Source organism: Pholcus phalangioides, unplaced genomic scaffold, assembly GCF_987345545.1.
Source record: "Pholcus phalangioides strain wild (caught in Gottingen) unplaced genomic scaffold, Ppha-v1.0 ptg000029l_1, whole genome shotgun sequence".
In the NCBI taxonomy this organism is placed as follows: Eukaryota; Metazoa; Arthropoda; class Arachnida; order Araneae; family Pholcidae; genus Pholcus; species Pholcus phalangioides.
In genome coordinates this window covers 8,711,511-8,730,897 of record NW_028301619.1, presented here as the reverse complement: position 1 = coordinate 8,730,897, position 19,387 = coordinate 8,711,511, and the positions used below count along the sequence as shown (strand labels likewise).

Here is a 19,387-nt window from a genome sequence, read left to right as displayed (position 1 = left end):
CCAGGACAACCTGTGAAACACTCTGTCGTGCATCATATCGAGACTGTTGGTCCACCTGTACATGCCAAACCAAGACGTCTAGCTCCTGATCTTGAAAATCGTGAAGCAAGAATTTCAGCAGATGCTTGACCTCAGCCATTTACGACCATCTAACAACTGCTACGCATTACTTCTGCACTTGGTCCCAAAAAAGGACAGTGATGAATGGCGTCCAGTTGGTGATTACCGAGCTTTAAATGCACAGACTGTGAAGGACCGGTACAGTGTTCCAAATGTTCTGGACTTTACATCTGAATTTCATGGTAGTAAAATCTTTTCTCACATAGATCTCATCAGGCCCTATCATCAGATCCCTATACATCCGGAAGATGTCCATAAAAGTGCTATTATCACACCATTTGGGTTATTCGAGAGCATTCGAATGCAATTTGGCCTTTGCAACGCTGCAGCCACATTCCAAAGGTTTATTGACGAGGTCACTCGTGGACTTCCATTTGTATGTCCCTTTGTTGATGACATACTGGTAGCCTCGAAATCACCAGAAGAGCACATCGAACATCTCAGGTTGTTATTCGAACGTCTGCAAATATATGGCCTCAGCATCAAGCCCTCTAAATGTGTATTTGGTGTAACATCAATTGAATTTTTGGGTTACAAAGTTTCTGGATCTGGCATCGAGCCTTTGACAGATCGTGTTTATTGCATCCTGAACTTTCCTAAGCCAAACACCATCACTCAACTACGACGTTTTCTTGGTCTCTTCAACTTTTATCGTCGTTTTGTGCCAAGAGCTGCACACATCTTAACACCTCTACACAAGTTTATGGAGGGAATAAAAAACAAGAAGAAATCCCAAAGAGCTACTCTAACCAAGCCAGCTGATATTTTTCAGTGGACTGATCCAGCCGAACAAGCATTCATCGATGCGAAGCAAGCTTTAGCTGGTGCAACATTGCTTCACCATCCGATTCCTGGTGCCAAGCTAAGTCTTTGGGTCGACGCCAGTGATTTAGCAGTCGGTGGTTCGCTAATGCAATCAAATGAAAAAGGATGGGAACCCGTTGCATTCCTGTCCATGAAACTGACAGAGTCAACAGAAGTTCTCAACTTACGACCGAGAACTGCTAGCAATGTAAACTTCTGTCAAAAGATTCCGACACATGCTAGACGGCCGTGAGTTCACAATTTTCACGGATCAGAAACCTCTCGTCTTCGCCTTCAAGCAAAATCCTGATAAATGCAGCCCACGTCAATGGCGACACCTTGACTTCATCTCGCAATTCAGCACGGATGTTCGTCATGCAAAAGGTGCAGATAATGTGGTAGCTGATGCTCTTTCGAGAATAGAAATCAACTCGATTTCTAAATCACCATTCCTGGATTTTGACCTTTTTGCAACTGCTCAACGAGAGGATCCTGAATTACAACAGTTGCAGCAGGACAACTCTAGTTCATTGACTTTCAAGTCAATGCCAAGTCCATTTACCGCAACAGAATTGGTATGTGATGTGTCTACAGGCTCACCAAGACATTTGTTCCAGCGAGCTTCCGCAAGACTATTTCCACAATCTTGCTCATGCAGGTGTAACATCATCTACTCAGCTAATATCTGTAAGATACGTTTGGCCTAACATGAGAAGGAACATCAAAGATTGGGTAAAGTGTTGCAATGAGTGCCAACGCTCAAAGGTTCATAAGCATACCAAAACACCTTTAGACACCTTCGCAACACCCGATGCAAGATTTTCTCATATTCATATCAATCTGGTTAGACCTCTGCCTCCTTCAGAAGGAAAGAAATACTGCTTAACAGTAATTGATCGCTACACCAGATGGCCGAACGTCATACCTGTAGCAGACATCACAGCAGACACAGTTTGTCGTGCCTTGTTCGATGTTTGGATTTGCCGTTATGGATGTCCATCCGATAAATAACAATACATACAATAACAACCGATCAAGGACGGCAGTTCGAATCATCACTCTTCAGAGAACCGATCAACCTGTTTGGCACTAGCAGGATTCGTACCACTGCTTACCATCCACAGGCCAACGGCATGGTCGAACGGTTCCACCGTGTCTTAAAAAGCTCATTGAAGGCACATGAGAATCCAAAGTGGACCGTCACATTGCCAGCCATCTTACTTGGTCTCAGGGCAGCCGTCAAGCCGGATATCAAAGCCTCTAGTGCCGAGTTAGTTTTTGGTACATCTTTGAGATTACCTGCAGATCTCTGCACGGATACACCCCCCCCCCTGGTCAGCTCTCATCAACATACACATACATACAACATCTCAGAGAGCGTATGAATAGTATCAAACCATGCAAAACATAATCTCACGGACAATCCAAAATTTATGTGCATCCTGAACTGCAAACATGCTCACATGTGTTTCTTCGAATTGACAATATCACACCACCTTTGACACAACCATATACTGGACCCCATGAAGTGATTTCTCGTAATGAGAAAAAAATCACTTTAAATGTAAATGGGAGAAAGACCCGTGTGTTTCACTTGACAGAGTGAAACCTGCATTTATATATATCTTTAACGATGTCTGTGTGGAACTTCACAAAAACAAGCTCGAAGAAAAGAAAAATGACACTGGGCCAGTGCAACCATATGTCACTAGGTATGGCAGAAAAGTCAAATTCAATCCTAGGCTGATAACCGAAATTTATTTAATTTCAAATTGGGCATCATAATTATTTTTTTTGTATCACATATATCTACATCTCATTGATTTTTTATTTTTTTTTTGCATCTAGGTATTTCATGCATCTCATTTATACTTTACGCTTCTCATTTACATTGTGCATCCGTTATATAGCTTTTACGCCTTATTGAATTTTCTGCATTTAATTGTACATTTTGCATCGTATATTTTTAATGTATACTTATTGCACATGATTTCCTGCATCATTTCATTCTGCATCTTATGCATCATTGCATATTATGTCTTGCACATCTATTATTCTGCATCTTATGATTAATTTTTTGTATCACATTTATCTTTCTCTCACCATGTTCCTTCACTGCGGGGGGGGGGACTTATGTGGTTAGATTCGATTTGTACTTTATCTGACAGATGGCAGCACATGTAAAGCCGACGCCATCCTATTGTCACGCGTGAAATCGAGAGATTGGCAACCGGATCATCGAGCGAACAACATGTCGCTCCTGTCGATTTTAATTTTGTCTTAGCATGTTTCGTGTTGTGAATAAATTATTATGTTAAGGTATTAATTAATTATCCTGAATCTTAATTTTATACAAAATCACGCAACCTGCCAACGAAAGGTTCAAACATCGTAATCTGGCCCGGACCATAGAGTAGGTATTTTGGTGTTAAGGCGCGTATACATCAGCGCGCGGATCGTGCAATGCAAGCATTCCCAAGCGTTCGCAATGCATTCAGTGGTTACGATTTCCGAAACGAATCATCATCATCAACGATGGCAACATCCGAGAGCTGTTTCAACGCCATCTGTAGGTTTTGAGCGGCATTAACAACTATTGAGGAACCTGATATGATAAACGAATTTAAATGGCTGTTAATGACGAATTTAAATGACTCAAAAATGACGAATTTAAATGACTCAAAAATGAAGAATTTCAATTATTATGACTATTAAATTAAATAACTTTCGCGAAATAAGACGAGGGAAAAAAATGAAGGCTCTAGATAGGCTCAGAAGCACGTACAAACACGCAAACCGATAACGACGCCGTCCAAACTAGAAGGAAAAATTCCTTTATCAACTAGAAGGAAGAATTCTTTTGTGTTCGTCGAAAAAACCGCTCCTACTGAATCGGTTCAAACAGATCAAGAATGATTCGTTAATCGTTCGCAACACCGTACAAATTACTGAAAAACCGATTGCGAACGTTTGCATTGCACGATCCGCGCGCTAGTGTATACGAGCCTTTGTTGTTCAGTAATTTGTACGGTGTTGCGAACTATTAACGAATCATTCGTTTCGCGCGCTAGTGTAAGGCGCGTATACATTAGCGCGCGGATCGTGCAATGCATTCAGTGGGTACGATTTCCGAAACGAATCATCATCATGTTGGGGTAAATCGAGAAGCTATCCATTCTTAGAATAAGACAACCATAAGTATTCTTTATGGGCATTGTATAATATTTTATCATGTGTATATATTGTTTATAATTTGTGTCAATTGCATTTTTAATTGGGTTGCTGTTTTTTTTTTAAATATATGATGAGGCGGACCCTGTTTACCGCAAAACAAAGAACATCTTTGGTTTGACTTTGAGACTGGAACTAAAACTAAACTCTCCTCCCCCCCCCCCCCAACTCCTGACGAAGATCTTTCATATATAATGTATCACTCGCTGACTCACACAGAGAAGCATGTTCACGTTCAGTTTGTCCGATTCTAACGGCCGTATTCACCAACACAGTTTCAACTGCAATCGCAGGTGAAAGGATTGAAGATCGAAACGGATTGGTTAAATTAAGGATTTTAACCAATCCGTGTCGATAGCTGATCGTTTAAACTGCGCTTGCAGTTGAAACTGTGTTGGTGAATACAGCCGTTAGTTGTCTTATATTTGTGTCTTGGTAATTTGTGCTAAAATGTTTAATAAAATTTTGTTATGTGTACGCCTCGGCTTCATATGACATTCATATTTTTATGGGCATCTTTTTATCAGCCACCTCGTTGGGCATTTTGCCTGTTGTGGCGTTGTATTTGTATCAACGATGGCTCCATCCGAGAGCTGTTTCAACGCCATCTGTAGGTTTTGAGCGGCAGTAACAACTATTGAGGAACATGATATGATAAACGAATTTAAATGGCTATTAAAAATGACGAATTTAAATGACTAATTTCAATTATTATGACTGTTAAATTAAATGACTTTCACGAAATAAGACGAGGGGAAAAAAATGAAGGCTCTAGATAGGCTCAGAAGCACGTACAAACACGCAAACCGATAACGACGCCGCCCAAACTAGAAGGAAGAATTCCTTTGTGTTCGTCGAAAAAACCGACTCTTATTATTGAATCGGTTCAAACAGATCAAATACAACACCACAACAGGCAAAATGCCCAGCGAGGTGGCTGAGAAAAAGATGCCCATAACAAATATGAATGTGATATATTTCAAAAATAAAGCAACCCAATTAAAAATGTAATTAGAAACATTATAAACAATATATACACATGATAAAATATTATACAATGCCCATAAAGAATACTTATGGTTGCCTTATTCTAAGTATCTCGATTTACTCCATGTTTATCATACTTCTTTTTAAACGTGTCAATTGTGTTACAATTTACTACCTCCGGGGGTAAGCTATTCCATTTATTAACAACCCTATTAGAGAAAAATTCCCTGCGACACCATAACCTTGCATTGTCCCTTACCAATCGATACTGGTGTGGTGTCCCCCCTGTAGAAGCAGTCGATTGGCGGTGTACTAAAAGTTCATGGTCCATTCTATCTATCTCATTGAAAATCCCGAACACTTCGATCATATCTCCTCGACATCTGCGTTCATCCAATGTGGACATATTCAAAAAATGAAGTCTCTCTTCATAACTCAAGCCCCGTGTTCCAATAAGGACACGTGTAGCTCTTCTCTGCATCCCTCCAACCAAGTCTATGTCCCTCTGTAGGTATGGTCTCCAAAACCTTACAGCATACTCCAGTCCAGGACGAACTAAACCTCGAAAAAGCGGAAGAATGACTGTAGGAGAACGCGAAGAGACCTTCTTGAAAATGAGACCAAGCATTCTATTCGTTTTTTTGACCACCGCTGAACAATGTTCAGCAAACCAAAGCCGCTCGTCAATGAGAATTCTCCAATCGGTGACCCTAGTTGCATCCGGGATAGTGACACCATTCAACTGGTAAGAGAACGGTGGATTGGTCGAACCAAAATGACCGACCATGCACTTATCAACGCTAAACGTCATGCTCCATTCATTTGCCCATGCTGCAATCCTGTTTAAGTTGGTCTGGAGCAACTCCCTATCGCTTTGATTCCCGATTACCCCCATTAGCTTCACATCATCTGCGAATTTGCTAGTTATCCCATAGACACCCTGATCGAGTTTATCGATAAAAAGTGAAAAAAGTATGGGGCCAAGGACACTTCCTTTAGGAACTCCACTTGTGACGCCTGTCCAACCAGAGAATTCCCCGTTCACCATAACTCGTTGCGAACTATCTCTTAACCACGATTTTATCCAATTCAGCAAGTTGCCCCCAGTTCCAATCTCGTGTAAACACTTCAAGAGTTTACCATGTTGGACCCGATCGAATGCCCTCTGGAGATCAAGGTAAACAACATCTACATTTTTGCTCTTACCCAAAGCCTTAGTCACGTTATCATAGAAACAAAGGAGGTTAGTTACACATGACTTTCACTTCCTGAACCCATGCTGATTATCGGACAATACATTATTCTCGTCTATCCACTTCACAAACTGCCTTTTGATAATAATTTCCAAAATTTTCGAGAGGGAGCTCGTCAAACTCACTGGACGATAATTGCAGGGGCGTAGCCAGAAATTTCGTTCGGGGGGGGGGGACCAAAGTGACAGAACAATAGATTTGGCCATCTTTTTCCCTTTTTTCGGTCATTTTCTCACATTTCGGGGGGGGACCAGACCCCCAAGTCCCCCCCCCCTGGCTACGCCCTTGGATAATTGGACACAGCTTCTCTACTACCCTTCTTAAATATCGGAACAACATTAGCAAGTTTCCAATCCCTTGGGACGATACACTCAGCAACACTACTCCTGTATATCTGTGCGACTGGCCCTAACAATTCATTAGCACATTCCCTGAGGACCATGGGATATATATCATCTGGTCCTGGTGCTTTGCTTGCATATAACGAATGATTCGTTAGCACATCAAGAATGATTCGTTAATAGTTCGCAACACCGTACAAATTACTGAACAACGAAGGCTCGTATACACTAGCGCGCGGATCGTGCAATGCAAGCGTTCGCAATCGGTTGTTCAGTAATTTGTACGGTGTTGCGCACGATTAACGAATCATTCTTGATCTGTTTGAACCGATTCAGTAGGAGTCGGTTTTTTCGACGAACACAAAGGAATTCTTCCTTCTAGTTTGGACGGCGTCGTTATCGGTGTGCGTGTTTGTATGTGCTTCTGAGCCTATCTAGAGCCTTCATTTCTTTCCCTCGTCTTATTTCGTGAAAGTCGTTTAATTTAATAGTCATAATAATTGAAATTCGTCATTTTTGAGTCATTCAAATTCGTCATTAACAGTCATTCAAATTCGTCATTAACAGTCATTCAAATTCGTTTATCATATCATGTTCCTCAATAATTGTTACTGCCGCTCAAAACCTACAGATGGCGTTGAAACAACTCTTGGATGGAGTCATCGTTGATGACGATGATTCGTTTCGGAAATCGTACCCACTGAATGCATTGCGAACGATTGGGAATCGACTTCTGAAATATGTTTTCTTCAGGATTTATATATATAGGCCGGGATTCATGCTCTGGCTTCTCTTCAAACATCGAGCTAACCGGGATTACATTACAAAAGTTTGATAAAAGTCCTACATGAAAAATGCTACCAATAAAATCATTGGTTGCATTTTCTAGAATGTAACCAATAATCTTATTGGTGGCATTTTTCAAGTTTTATAAAAGTACTTTTATCAAACTTTTAGTAATTATAGTGTAATTCCGACATTAGGCCGTTTTCTTGTTCGTAAACCAAGATTAGTTCGCAACCGAATAATTTTTTTGCTGTTCGTAAACCAAGATTAGTTCGTAACCGAATAATTTTTTTGCTGTTCGTAAACCGAGAATCGACTGCATTTATGTAAAGTAAACAGGACGTATGGTCTGAATTGTAGAACTATGTAGCGAATGCATCACAAGGACAGAAACATGCTCCTTATTCTGTAACTAACTGGTACTGGGTTAGTAGTCAACTGTAGGCGGTTTTTTGTTCATGTTTTCTACAATATATCTGTAGCCGGTTTTTTATAAGTAGTTTCCATGGCGGACAGATTACCAGCAATTGTCATCGACAATGGAACTGGGTTTGTTAAAATATAGCTATTATATGATGACAAATTTTTCCTTATCCTACTGAACGGAAATGTTTAAGAGCTTATCTAAAGTTCCGTCCGTAAAAATTCGGGTCTTTCTAGATTCACAAGTTACTGCTCACAATTTAAATGCTGGTTTTTTTTAAAAATAAATAAATTTCAGTCATTCAATACTATTGTCAAGTCTAGTGTTTTTTTGAAATAAACTATATCCACACTTTGATATAAAATTGTTAGATGCCACTCCCTTAAATTGTAACCGGATTTGAAGTAAATAATAATCAAAAACAGTCATTGCTTTTCAATTGTGATTGGCTTTTATGTAGGTACTGTCAGGTAATTATTATGGTCAATTCAATCATATTTGAGAGCAACTAGTTATTTCCTGTGTATAGTCCGCCGACCGCGAGATGAATTTTCGCTGCGTCACGTCACGTCGGACGATTTTATTCAATTTTTTTTTTGGTAAAACGATTGCACATCGAGAAAAGTTCATCAGTGACTGAGCTTTCATGATTGGCCTGTCATTCTAAGATAAAATAGAATCGTTTGACATGACGTGCCATAGCCAAATCTCATCTCGTGGTAGGAGGACTATACATCTAATTTACAGTGTTACCTATTTGAAGCTGGATTTATATTTCATTCACCCGCCAGGTGTTTTATAAACAACCTCAAGTCTAAATTTGAATCTCAACTTGATGGGTACAAAGTGAAGATTGTAGTGTAACAAGTTGATATATGCAGGGGGTGTGTGTTTCAAAACTCGTGGCACATATGTTAGAGGGGTGGTGGAACACAATTAGACAAGCACAAATCACTTTCCAACCCATGCGCAGAACTCAAGTATTAAATTGCAAGAGGTTGATTCTCAACAAACACAATAAATACACTGTTCACAGCAGCCGCCATTTGTACTGCTGTGGATAACCAACAAGATGGATGCCTAGACGAATCAGGAGAAAGTGATGCATTATATGCACGAGCGTAACATGACACAAATTGACGAGGAATCACTTTATACACAATCACAATGTAAAGACTAACCATAACATTAATGAAAATACAGCATTGACACAAAAACATGATATTCACGTTAATAGAAAAAATATGAATGTAAGCACGTGCTCTTCTGGATGAAAGTCTGCTCGAAGCACCATCTATAGGTCTTTACCCTTGACTGGCCTTGTGAAAATCCTCTGCATAACTGCTGTCGTAGGTTCATTTTGACCCTAGCAAGTATTAATGCATTTTAAAAATCTACAAAAAGAATCTTCATAAAAGCAATGGGTTTTTTACATGACTTCATTCACTAAATTTTTCAAATTTCTTTAATTTTTTTACTAAAAATTTTCTTTTATTAAAGAAAAAATGGAGGGGTGCATGACTTTTTTTTTGAAAACTCTTAAATTACATATTTAATTTTTGAATGCAATTTTAATGATTAAAAACTGAATAGATATGATTACAATATACTCAGAAAATAAAATTTACAAATTAAAATAATATATTTTCACTAGCATCAAAATTGCTCTTATTCCAAGTCGAAAACAATACTTGCAAACAACAGCATGAAATAATGATCACATATAGAACTTGCGTATGGTTCACTAACAACACTATCCTCATGCTCACCACGAATATACGATGTTTCACCTTTAATTTGAATCCATGATCGAGAAAACTTCCCCTTTTCCAAAACATGATTTCTATCTCAACACTATGGCTGTCAGACAAAAAAATGTCTTATGCGATTGGTGAGGTAGGGGCATTATGACCCCATGGAAACTCACAAATGAAATAACAAAGACAAAAATAGAACCTCATAAATTTGTCAAACACGTGTAAACAGCTAGCTTGAAAGGTACTGATAACGATGCGCTGGATGCATTTCTTTCTCAAGGGAGTGGCATGTTGAGCAATGCGTGGGGTCAAAATTATCCCATCACGCCAGTTGAGAGTTACAACATTACAGCGAGGCTGCGGATGACAATGCTAGGGAAAGCCAAAGAATGTTTTCTGACAAGACATGTGCCAGAAGCCTGTTACTGTTGGTGGCTGTAATTTTGAGCAGTTGCTGTGATGTCTCTGTGATTGGAAGTTGAATAAAACATTTTTCTTGAATTCATCAGTTTCTTATTCTGTCTTGTTTCTCATCATTTTATGACACAGCACATACCGCCTCAAACCACTTAACTGCTAGATTTCCAGTTATGGTTGTATGGTGATTTGAGCTTGTCTAGTTGTTTTCTATCCACAGGGCCGGACAATCCCAGGTTTCTTTGTGTAGTTACTAAATTAGAATCTTAGAACTTGAAATGTTTAGAATTTATATTAGCCAGTCTGCCTTCATGCCAGAGGAAAAGGTTGAAAGAAACATTATTTTGGACCTGTTTTTCTTGGGTCAAAAATCTTTTGGCTCCTGAAAAATTGTTCTGACACCTAGATTTTTTTTGCAATTTGTCAAGCTCTATCATTCCCACCCCAACGTATGCACCATAAGTTTTTGAAACACCCTGTATAAAGAAACGGAAGCCATATGATTTATTATTTGTCCAATTAAAAGAATGAATTTTGATAATGGTTTTAGTTTTTTTTCTTCAACCATAAATCTGTTATGTGTTTGTTAGAAATGACTGACTATTTTTCATTTAAAGGTATACGAAGTTGGGTTTTGCTGCAAACAGAGAGCCTCAGTTCATCATTCCTTCTGGTGAGCTTTACATATAATTTTGTATGACCTTAATGAAAAGTTTTCCAAAACCCTGTGCATACATATACAGAGCCGGATGTTTCAGTGTACAGCGGAACAGAAACTTAAGTCACTTTTGCGTGTCCATTCTAAGAGCACTTATGCATTAGTGATAAATGGATGTTCAAGAATAGATAAATTAAATCAGGACTAAAGCTAGCATCCAGCCCAGTTGGTAGAGTGTAGAGCTAGCAATACAAAGGTTGATGGTTTGAATCCCACTTATAATTCTTGATTTCTTTTTCTCTTACTTATATCTCATTTTTTGGATGATTACCGATTTGTTTTTATCTGTTTTTCACTTGTATTCAAAGCTGATATTTTGCATCCAGTCATTCCCCTGGAAGGTTGTCTTGACATGAGCTGTCATGACAATTGATTCATTTCAAGTTACTTATATTTGGGGTGAGGGATGTGTGTCGCGATGCGCTTGCTGCGTGGGGTGGCAGATGAGCGAACAAAGCACACCCAGCAGTCCTGCACAAGCTGTCAGGACAAAATAAAAACGAAATTTTATCACACTAACTATAATATACACTGCTCAAAACAAATAGGGAAGCAAGCAAAAAAGTGAAGAAAACCATGCGAGACAGCCACGTATTGGCATACAATGGATAGTACACGCGTATCAACGTGCAATACAGAAAAAAGACATTAAAAAATTTGGAATTAAGCTTTAATTCTTTGAAAATATGGAAAAAACATGAAAAGATGATTTAGGGCAACAATTTGGTTACATGTAAACGATAAAAAAAAGTACTGTTTAGACATGATGCATGAGTTTTAATAGGGCGTGTGGTCTCCTCGAACAGCTAAGACTGCTGCACACCTGTTTGCCATGGATGCGATGAGGTTATCGATCAGACTTTGGGGGAATACTGTTCCACTCCTCAAGAAGTGCAATCTGCAAGTCTCAGACAGTAACAGGCGGCCTTGGTCGCGCAGCAATGCGTCGTCCGAGCATGTCCCAAACATGCTCGATTGGATTCAGGTCAGGAGAGCACGCTGGCCATTCCATACGCTGTATAGTTTCAGCTTCAAGCATGTTCTCCACCAGACGAGCTCTATGCGGTCAGGCATTATCATCCTGGAAAACAAAGGAATCTCCAATGGCTCCAGCGTAAGGGATGACATGAGGTCGCAGTATCTCGTCTGCATACCTTCGGGCCGTCAAAGTGCCATTCCGAATGATATGCAGGTCTGTATGTCCGCCTATGCTGATTCCACCCCATACCATCCAACCAGCTCGTGTGTATTGTGAACTTTCACGAACGAATGCGGGGTTATTTCGAGTGCCCCTGTCCCTCCATACCAGAACACGTCGGATGTCGCACTCCAGACTGAATCGGGGCTCGTCTATAAACAGCACTTGTCTCCAGTCATGTTGCTCCCAATCTTGATGTTCAGCAGCCCATCTTCTTCGGGCTGCACAGTGGCGTGGGGTCAACGGAATGCAGACCATTGGCCTACGTGCATAGAGCCCTCTCTCATGAAGCCGATTACGTACTGTTTGGCTGGACACCCTTCGTCCTGTTGCCAAGAGCAACCGTCTTTGCAGCTGTGTAGCATTCTCTGTTCTGTTTCGACGGGCTGTTAACCGTACATACCGGTCATCAGTTGCCGTAGTGGCACGTGGCCGACCTTGCCCTGGTCGACGTCTAACATTTCCTGTTTCTTGGAATCGATTCCGCAGCCTTGCAACAACACTTCTGGCAACTCTAACAGCGTCCGCGACACTACGTTGTGTTTGCCCGGATTCCAGTCTGCCTATAACACGCCATGCCATGGATTCCGGTAAATCACGTTGTTGAGACATCCTCAAGTCACCTTGTCTCAAAAAAAAATACTGCGCAATCGAATTTCACAGTTACAGCAGTAAAACAGACGTTTCTGCAACATCCCAATTTCTGCCCTTATCTCCTTTTTCTGGTTTTTGACGTCATGAACTTTGATTTGCATATGAAGTTTTCTTCTTCCGTTTCCTGCTAGGCTTTAAATTATGGATGATTCATTTTATGTTACTTATCTGTATACATCTTTGCGTAATTTTGTTAAAACCATGTGCTCCCCTAATTGTTTTGAGCAGTGTAGATACGATAATTATTTGTTTTATTATTTTCAAAGTATACTGCAAGCAGGTGACTTAATCAAATCTTCCGTACATCGAATAAGTGTCTGTTGTCACCTGTCCCTAAATAAGAGAGAGTGTAATGCCACTACTAGTCTTCTGCCATACACTGAATAAACTGGCTCTGTATACATACCCTCTGCCTTTTCAAAAATACCATCACTGTTCTCGTAGAGCCATTTCACTTGGGGGAACTGCTTGGCTATGATTTTATTATATGGATGATTCTCACAAGATAAGACATTTATCCTGACCAACTTTTTTACATAAAATGCTTTAAGTTTAATTAATGCTTAATTTTTTCCCCTACTTATATTTACACCTCCAAAAAATACTCATCTTTGTTTTCATCAGTAAAATTTTATAATTTAAACGAATTAACAAGTCATTTTTCTTAATTTTCCTTTTTCTGTTGCATTCAGACTTCCTTAAATATCTCTCACTACTATAATCTCTCACTTATGTTTTTCTCAGTTATAAGATGATTTTCTGCACTCCCTGTCAAAGATACAGCATGATAATGCTATTCACTTATACATCTCTCCCGTGCATCTTTTTTCCTTGTTCCATTGCACCGATGCATAAGGGCAATGCTTTCAGTGATATGCACCAACGCATATCACTGTATTTTATGTTTGTGTTAATATAACTTAGACTGAGAGAAAAATATTCAAGAATTATAAAATGTAGGTTTTTTCTGTAGCTTGTAACCTGCCCCTGCATGGCCTGTGCAAGACAGTAGACAGCACTTTAAAAAATGTCCACCTAACTAAATGAAATGCTCACAGAAACCTCGAAATTAGTTTTGTGTTGTAAACATTTGTTAGTAACTCATTTATTCTCATCTGTTGGCAGAAACTAATTTTAGGCACAGGTGAAAAATAAACTTAAAAAACTTAAAATTAAAAGTTTTTTCAGGACTGAGGAAGTTATAGGCCTACATAACAAACTAAAATTACTAATTTTGACTTTGTGATGTCTTGCTGGAAAATATATCACCACAATGATAGACGCCTTTAAGAGGAAATATGATAAGCTTGGTGGGAATAATCAAGAAGCTATCCATACGTAAAGACAATTATATTTTGTAGCTGCCACGTCTCCCGGATTTCTGTTCCATTTCCCGGACTTCTGAAAAATTCTTATATCTCCTTAATTTTGATCATGATTGTGAAAAATCCCTACATTTAGGGCAAAAAATTATTTTCAAAGAATTGAAAAAAAGGCTGTTGCTTTCATTTTCCATTCCCGAAATGACTTCACAAGTGTAATTAATGTAAATTGTAACCAGTGCCTCAAATCACAAAATAAGTATTTAATTTTCTTAGGGAAGACAAAATTTGCCAAACATTAAGCATCAATTCAGCCTTTGAATATCCAAAATTAGTGAGATGACTTGTGTTTGCTTTAGCATATGTCCCGTTGCATCTGTATGTCCTATTTTGGACTTGATGGTAATTTTTTGTTGGCAAGATTTGATTTGAGAGTAAAGTAATGGCGGGTAATTTAACCCGTCAAATGTTACAAATCCTCTCAATTTAAAAAAAAAAAATGTATTTCAGGTTTCTCTGAGCAGAAATTAGCTAAAAAAAGATACGATTACATTAATGCTCAGTAATAAGGAGGGAAAATAGATGTCTAGTTAGATTTTTTCCCCAGGTGTAGATTTTAAACTGGTTTTCATGATGCTTTTTTTTTGTGTGTGTAAAGATAAATATATAACAATGGAAGGTATATAAGATAACACAACAGTAGATAATGCATAGATACAGTACACAGAGACTAAGGGATGTTGAGGAGTAACTATTTAGTGAATTTATAGTTTTCTGCCGAGCTTTGAAAGTGTCATGAAACATCAGTTTTTTGTAAGCACGCATAAATCAATGACAAGAATAATATGCTACAAAGCCTTAATCTTGGTAGGGACTTGTAATCAAGACCTGATGTTGGTATTTACCTTCAAAGGCTGAATATTTGTGTACCATTATGAGATTTTTTTTACTGGAAGTGTAAGTTTAGTTTAGTCAATTAGTTTTGATACGAGCTTTCAAATTCTTGCGCTATGCATAGCAGCATAGATCAGGCGAGGGACTCCTTTCACTTGTACAAATAGTTTTCTCTAGTTTCTTGTGTGGAAAAACATATAATGCTCATTCCCGTTTTCTGAAATTTTTCTTCTTTGGGCCCGTGGAATAGAGCTTTAATGCATAATATTTCACTCCATAATGGAATGAAAGTTCTCAGTGCCAGGGTCGGGGGAGGGGGTATTTTAGCGAGAGATCTCATAGTATAACGTAGGCTTCTATTGATTTGAATTGTCATAAATTAATCATTGCCATAGATGAAGAGCAGTACCAAATTGTTTCATTGTTAGTAAAAAACAAAAAAAATTATTTTCTGCAAGTTCGGGGCCATGTGTTGCTGCAGTTTTAACCCATCTCTGTGGGGAGTGGGGGGAGAAGCTCTGAATGCCAGATGAAATATTAGATAATAAGGTGAATTCAAGCATGGTGAAACTTTACATGATTTTTTTTGCAGTGCCGGAAATTCTAATCAACTGAGTTGAACTAAATGAGAAAAGGGAAGTCACACAAGGAACCGTAGCATCACGTCAAAAATGAACAACAGTTATTGTCATCGTACATAATATTATTTAAGAAACTAACGAATTTGATCGTATATAGGGCTTCATATGATTTCTGAGAACAGAAAATGTATACAGGAAAAGTGCATTGGCATATATTTGCATCGTTTCTCTACGACAGCGGTTCTCAACCTTTTTTGACTTGCAGAGCCGTTTTTGGTAAAAAAATTTCTTTGGCAAAACCCAGTTGGCTTATTTTTTATTTATTCATCAAAGTTACTGATTTATTTTCATCATTTAAAAATATTTATAATTTTTTCAAATTTGCTGTTGTTTTTTTATTTTTCTTTAGGCTGCAGAGCCCCTGGAGAGTGCACACGGACACCCAAGGGCTCCATTTTAAGGGAAAGAAAACTAATGAAACTAACTTTTCATGTGAGAGATTAAAAACACTTTCTTTTTTCACTCAAACTCATCTTTTTCCCCCACTCGTCTTTGTCTGAAGGGATGTACTTTGAAATGAATTTGTAGAGCAGTAATTCTCCAAGGGCTCCGCGGAGCACTGGTTGAGAATCGCTGTTCTACAAATTTATTTTAAAGTACATCCCCTCAGACAAAGACGAGTGGGAAAAAAAGATGAGTTTGAGTGAAAAAAAAGAGCGTTTTTAATCTCTCTCACACAAGAAGTTTAGGGTTGCTTTGGTTTGGGTGAACACACGTAGCATAAAAATAGTGAAGGAATGGTGTTTCGGCTTCCATTCAATTCTCAATGTAATATGTTAGAAACACTGCACAGGTTAACTTACTAGTTGGCGCTAATCAGCGATGTCTTACATGATGTCACTTTTTTGAAAAGTGGTAAAATCTCTCTTGTATTCATTTTTTTGAATCCATGCAAAAGCCTCTCCAATTCACATCTTCAAAAGTTGGCGGCTATGATATTGTTATAGGTATTTTTTTTTACTTTTTCTTTATTGTTTTTCCAGCCACCTTGTTGGGCAATTTGCCTGTTGTGGTTTCTGATTTTATATTTCTATTTTACAAAGTGCACTTGGGAAAGAAAAGTTTGTCTTGACAGCAATCACACCCAGTACCCCCTTTCAGTATAGTGCACTGACATTATGCTAAGGAGACATTAGTTGTTTTCTTCCCTTAAAACACACACAGCAGTGTGATTTGCTGAGTAGTCTTAGAGACATGTCTCTAAAAAAACAAAGAAAATTATTATTTTTTAATGAACCTATCAATAGGCATGTGAAAAGACCCAGAACACAAAATTTCAGAACAATAAGTAACTCTTGTGTTTTGGTTTTTAAACAATCAAATTCTATTTTGTTTAGTATACATGAAAATTTTGTGAAGATTGTTCTCTATGAATTTTCAATTTTTAAACACAATTAATAAATAAAGTTTATTAATGATTAATAATTAAACAATTAATAAATTCAATATTTACACACAGAATGACAATCCATTTTGTTTATACAGTGATAACTCAACTTATGTCCTTAGTCTTGGAACAAATTACAATCAAAAGTCAAGATAAATTTTTCCACTAATAATACCCCTTAGACTACTCAAGAGGAGGGAGATGAATGTTCTGATTTTCTTTATTATGTTGTATTTATTTGTGCTTTTGATGTAACTCTTGATGGGGAAAATTTTCATCTCCAAGAATAATGTCATAAACCTTCAAGATTTGCTCAAAGTGTGTAGAATCGAAAAAAGTCATTTTTTGAACAAGGCAACATAAATGGATGTTACTTAAGTCGAGGGAACGTAAGTCTGCTGGTTTTATTGTGCAGATTAATGGTAAAGACATAGATTATTCACGACTTAACTATCCATTCTAAACACGAACATTTAGTAGCTCCACTATTTATACAATACGAAAACCAGATAAAATACGATTGTACTGATCTGTTATTTATTTTCATAGCTATAGCTATTAAAGAAACAGCTAAAGTTGGTGATCAAGCGACTAGAAGATTGGGTAGAGGAATAGATGATTTGGATTTCTACATTGGTGATGAAGCTTTAGATGCATCTGGCTATGCTGTCAAGGTGATTTAAATTTTTTGCCTAGACAAAAAAAAAAGAGTTAATTTATCTTCTTTTTTTTTTTTTTTTTTTTTTTAATTTGAAGCACTTGAATCTTTTCTTGCACAATATTTTTAGAATCTTTTTTGTTTGAATATTTCACAATTTTTTTAACAACATATCTGCCAGCATAAAATTACATGTTTTTTCATATAAAAGGGTCATTATGTTGGTTTTAAAAATACTTCTCAATTTTTCTTCTCCCGCATTTACAACATAAGATATTGTCTGGAACTTTCTCTTCAAATGGTAGCTGTAAAAGTCTGTTATATATTGGTACCTCCACCTACACGCCCCAAAGCAGAATATGCCGAATTCTGTGGCGTACGTCGCAGAAAAATCAGTGCTATTGCATAACAATCGGGAAGAATTTTAAGAAAAATGTAGAAAACACTATTATGGGAACTGCAGAACATTTCCAGTCAGTCGAGGGCTCATTGCAGAACAATGCAAAACATTCTGCTTTGGGGCCTACACAATTAATTCATTTTGGAAGGTTACTGTATTTTTAATCAAACTTCCCATATAAAATTACAGTGAAACATCCCAACAACGGACACTAATGGAACTGAGAAAATGTGGCTGCTGTTGGAAGTTTACCATTGTTAAAATGTTCAGTAGTACTAAAAAAAAATTAAAATTTTCGATTTCACGTAAAATTAAAACAATCCATACTATAACTGATTAAAATAAGCAGTTTTGTAGTACTTTGCATTGAAGATGCAAGAATTGTGCATGAAAAATCTATAATTTTTGTGATTGAAGACTTTTTCTATTGTTAATTTCATTTAAACAACAATTTGTTAAATTCTAGACATGGAATGCCACTGGTTTTGTCAAAAAAGTGACAATTTCATAATGAAAAATACGGAGCTTTGTGTTGTAATCCTTGTACCAACCGACATGCTTTTCTTTAAAATCAGACTCGTATTTCTATACAATCAGCTATTTTTGTATCCAAGGCAGAATTTTCAATTGGTGCTTACCTGAGCTCCCTTCGTCAAGCAGCATAGAAGTCCATGGGCTATGACATAGCCACTTGTTATATTTTTACCTTAATTTCTCCTTTGTTCTTTTCTGAAACACATCTAGCACATCTGCTAGCCTGAAACTTTGGGTTCCACATATTGCATTTTAAAAACCATTAATGTATCGAACAACTTACACACGTTATTTTATGCTTGCATGGTTCAAACAAAAAAACACACTTCCCTCAGAACAAATCTTAAGAGTTCTCTTATGATATGCATAATTTCAAGTGGCAGTATAATTCAGAAATCTCGAATATTGACCTTACTGTTAATCCAATGAGATGTATTCTGTTCTATGAAAAATGCAGCTGTTGTTCGGAAGTGACTGTTATGGGAGGCTTTACTGCATTATAGATCCTGTTAATTTCTTTTGCAACCCAAAATAATTATTTGTATAAAAATAAATTATCATGAGACACTATATATACTTTATACAGATTAAAAGTTTTGCTCATAAGACAGTATAGTTGGGCAATGCTGTTGGTTTCTGACTTATTTAGTTCTTCTGAGTGTTAATGCAGAGGTGGTCAACCTGCGGCACATGTGCCACCTTTCGACAGCACCCCTGACAAAGGTTGATGGTGCACAGTTTGAGAACCTCTGACGTATACAATGTTGTGTGCCATTTTAGGTCAAAAACCGAATGAGATGACAGCCTGAGCAAGTTTTTTATGTTTATTTTCAACACTGCATTTTAACAGCAGTATAGATG

General features: G+C 37.8%; 1 protein-coding gene across 1 annotated transcript in view; it reads left to right on the top strand.

Annotated features, from left to right (window-relative positions):
* The first annotated feature begins 7,940 nt into the window (after window positions 1-7,940).
* LOC149067654 (actin-related protein 3) overlaps window positions 7,941-19,387 on the top strand; it is a 54,899-nt gene continuing 43,452 nt past the window's right edge. The window contains exons 1-3 of the mRNA XM_089252446.1: window positions 7,941-8,071; window positions 10,738-10,793; window positions 17,484-17,608. Coding sequence (XP_089108572.1) covers window positions 8,028-8,071; window positions 10,738-10,793; window positions 17,484-17,608 — 225 coding nt within the window. The 5' untranslated portion in view covers window positions 7,941-8,027. The remainder of the gene's footprint in view (window positions 8,072-10,737; window positions 10,794-17,483; window positions 17,609-19,387) is intronic.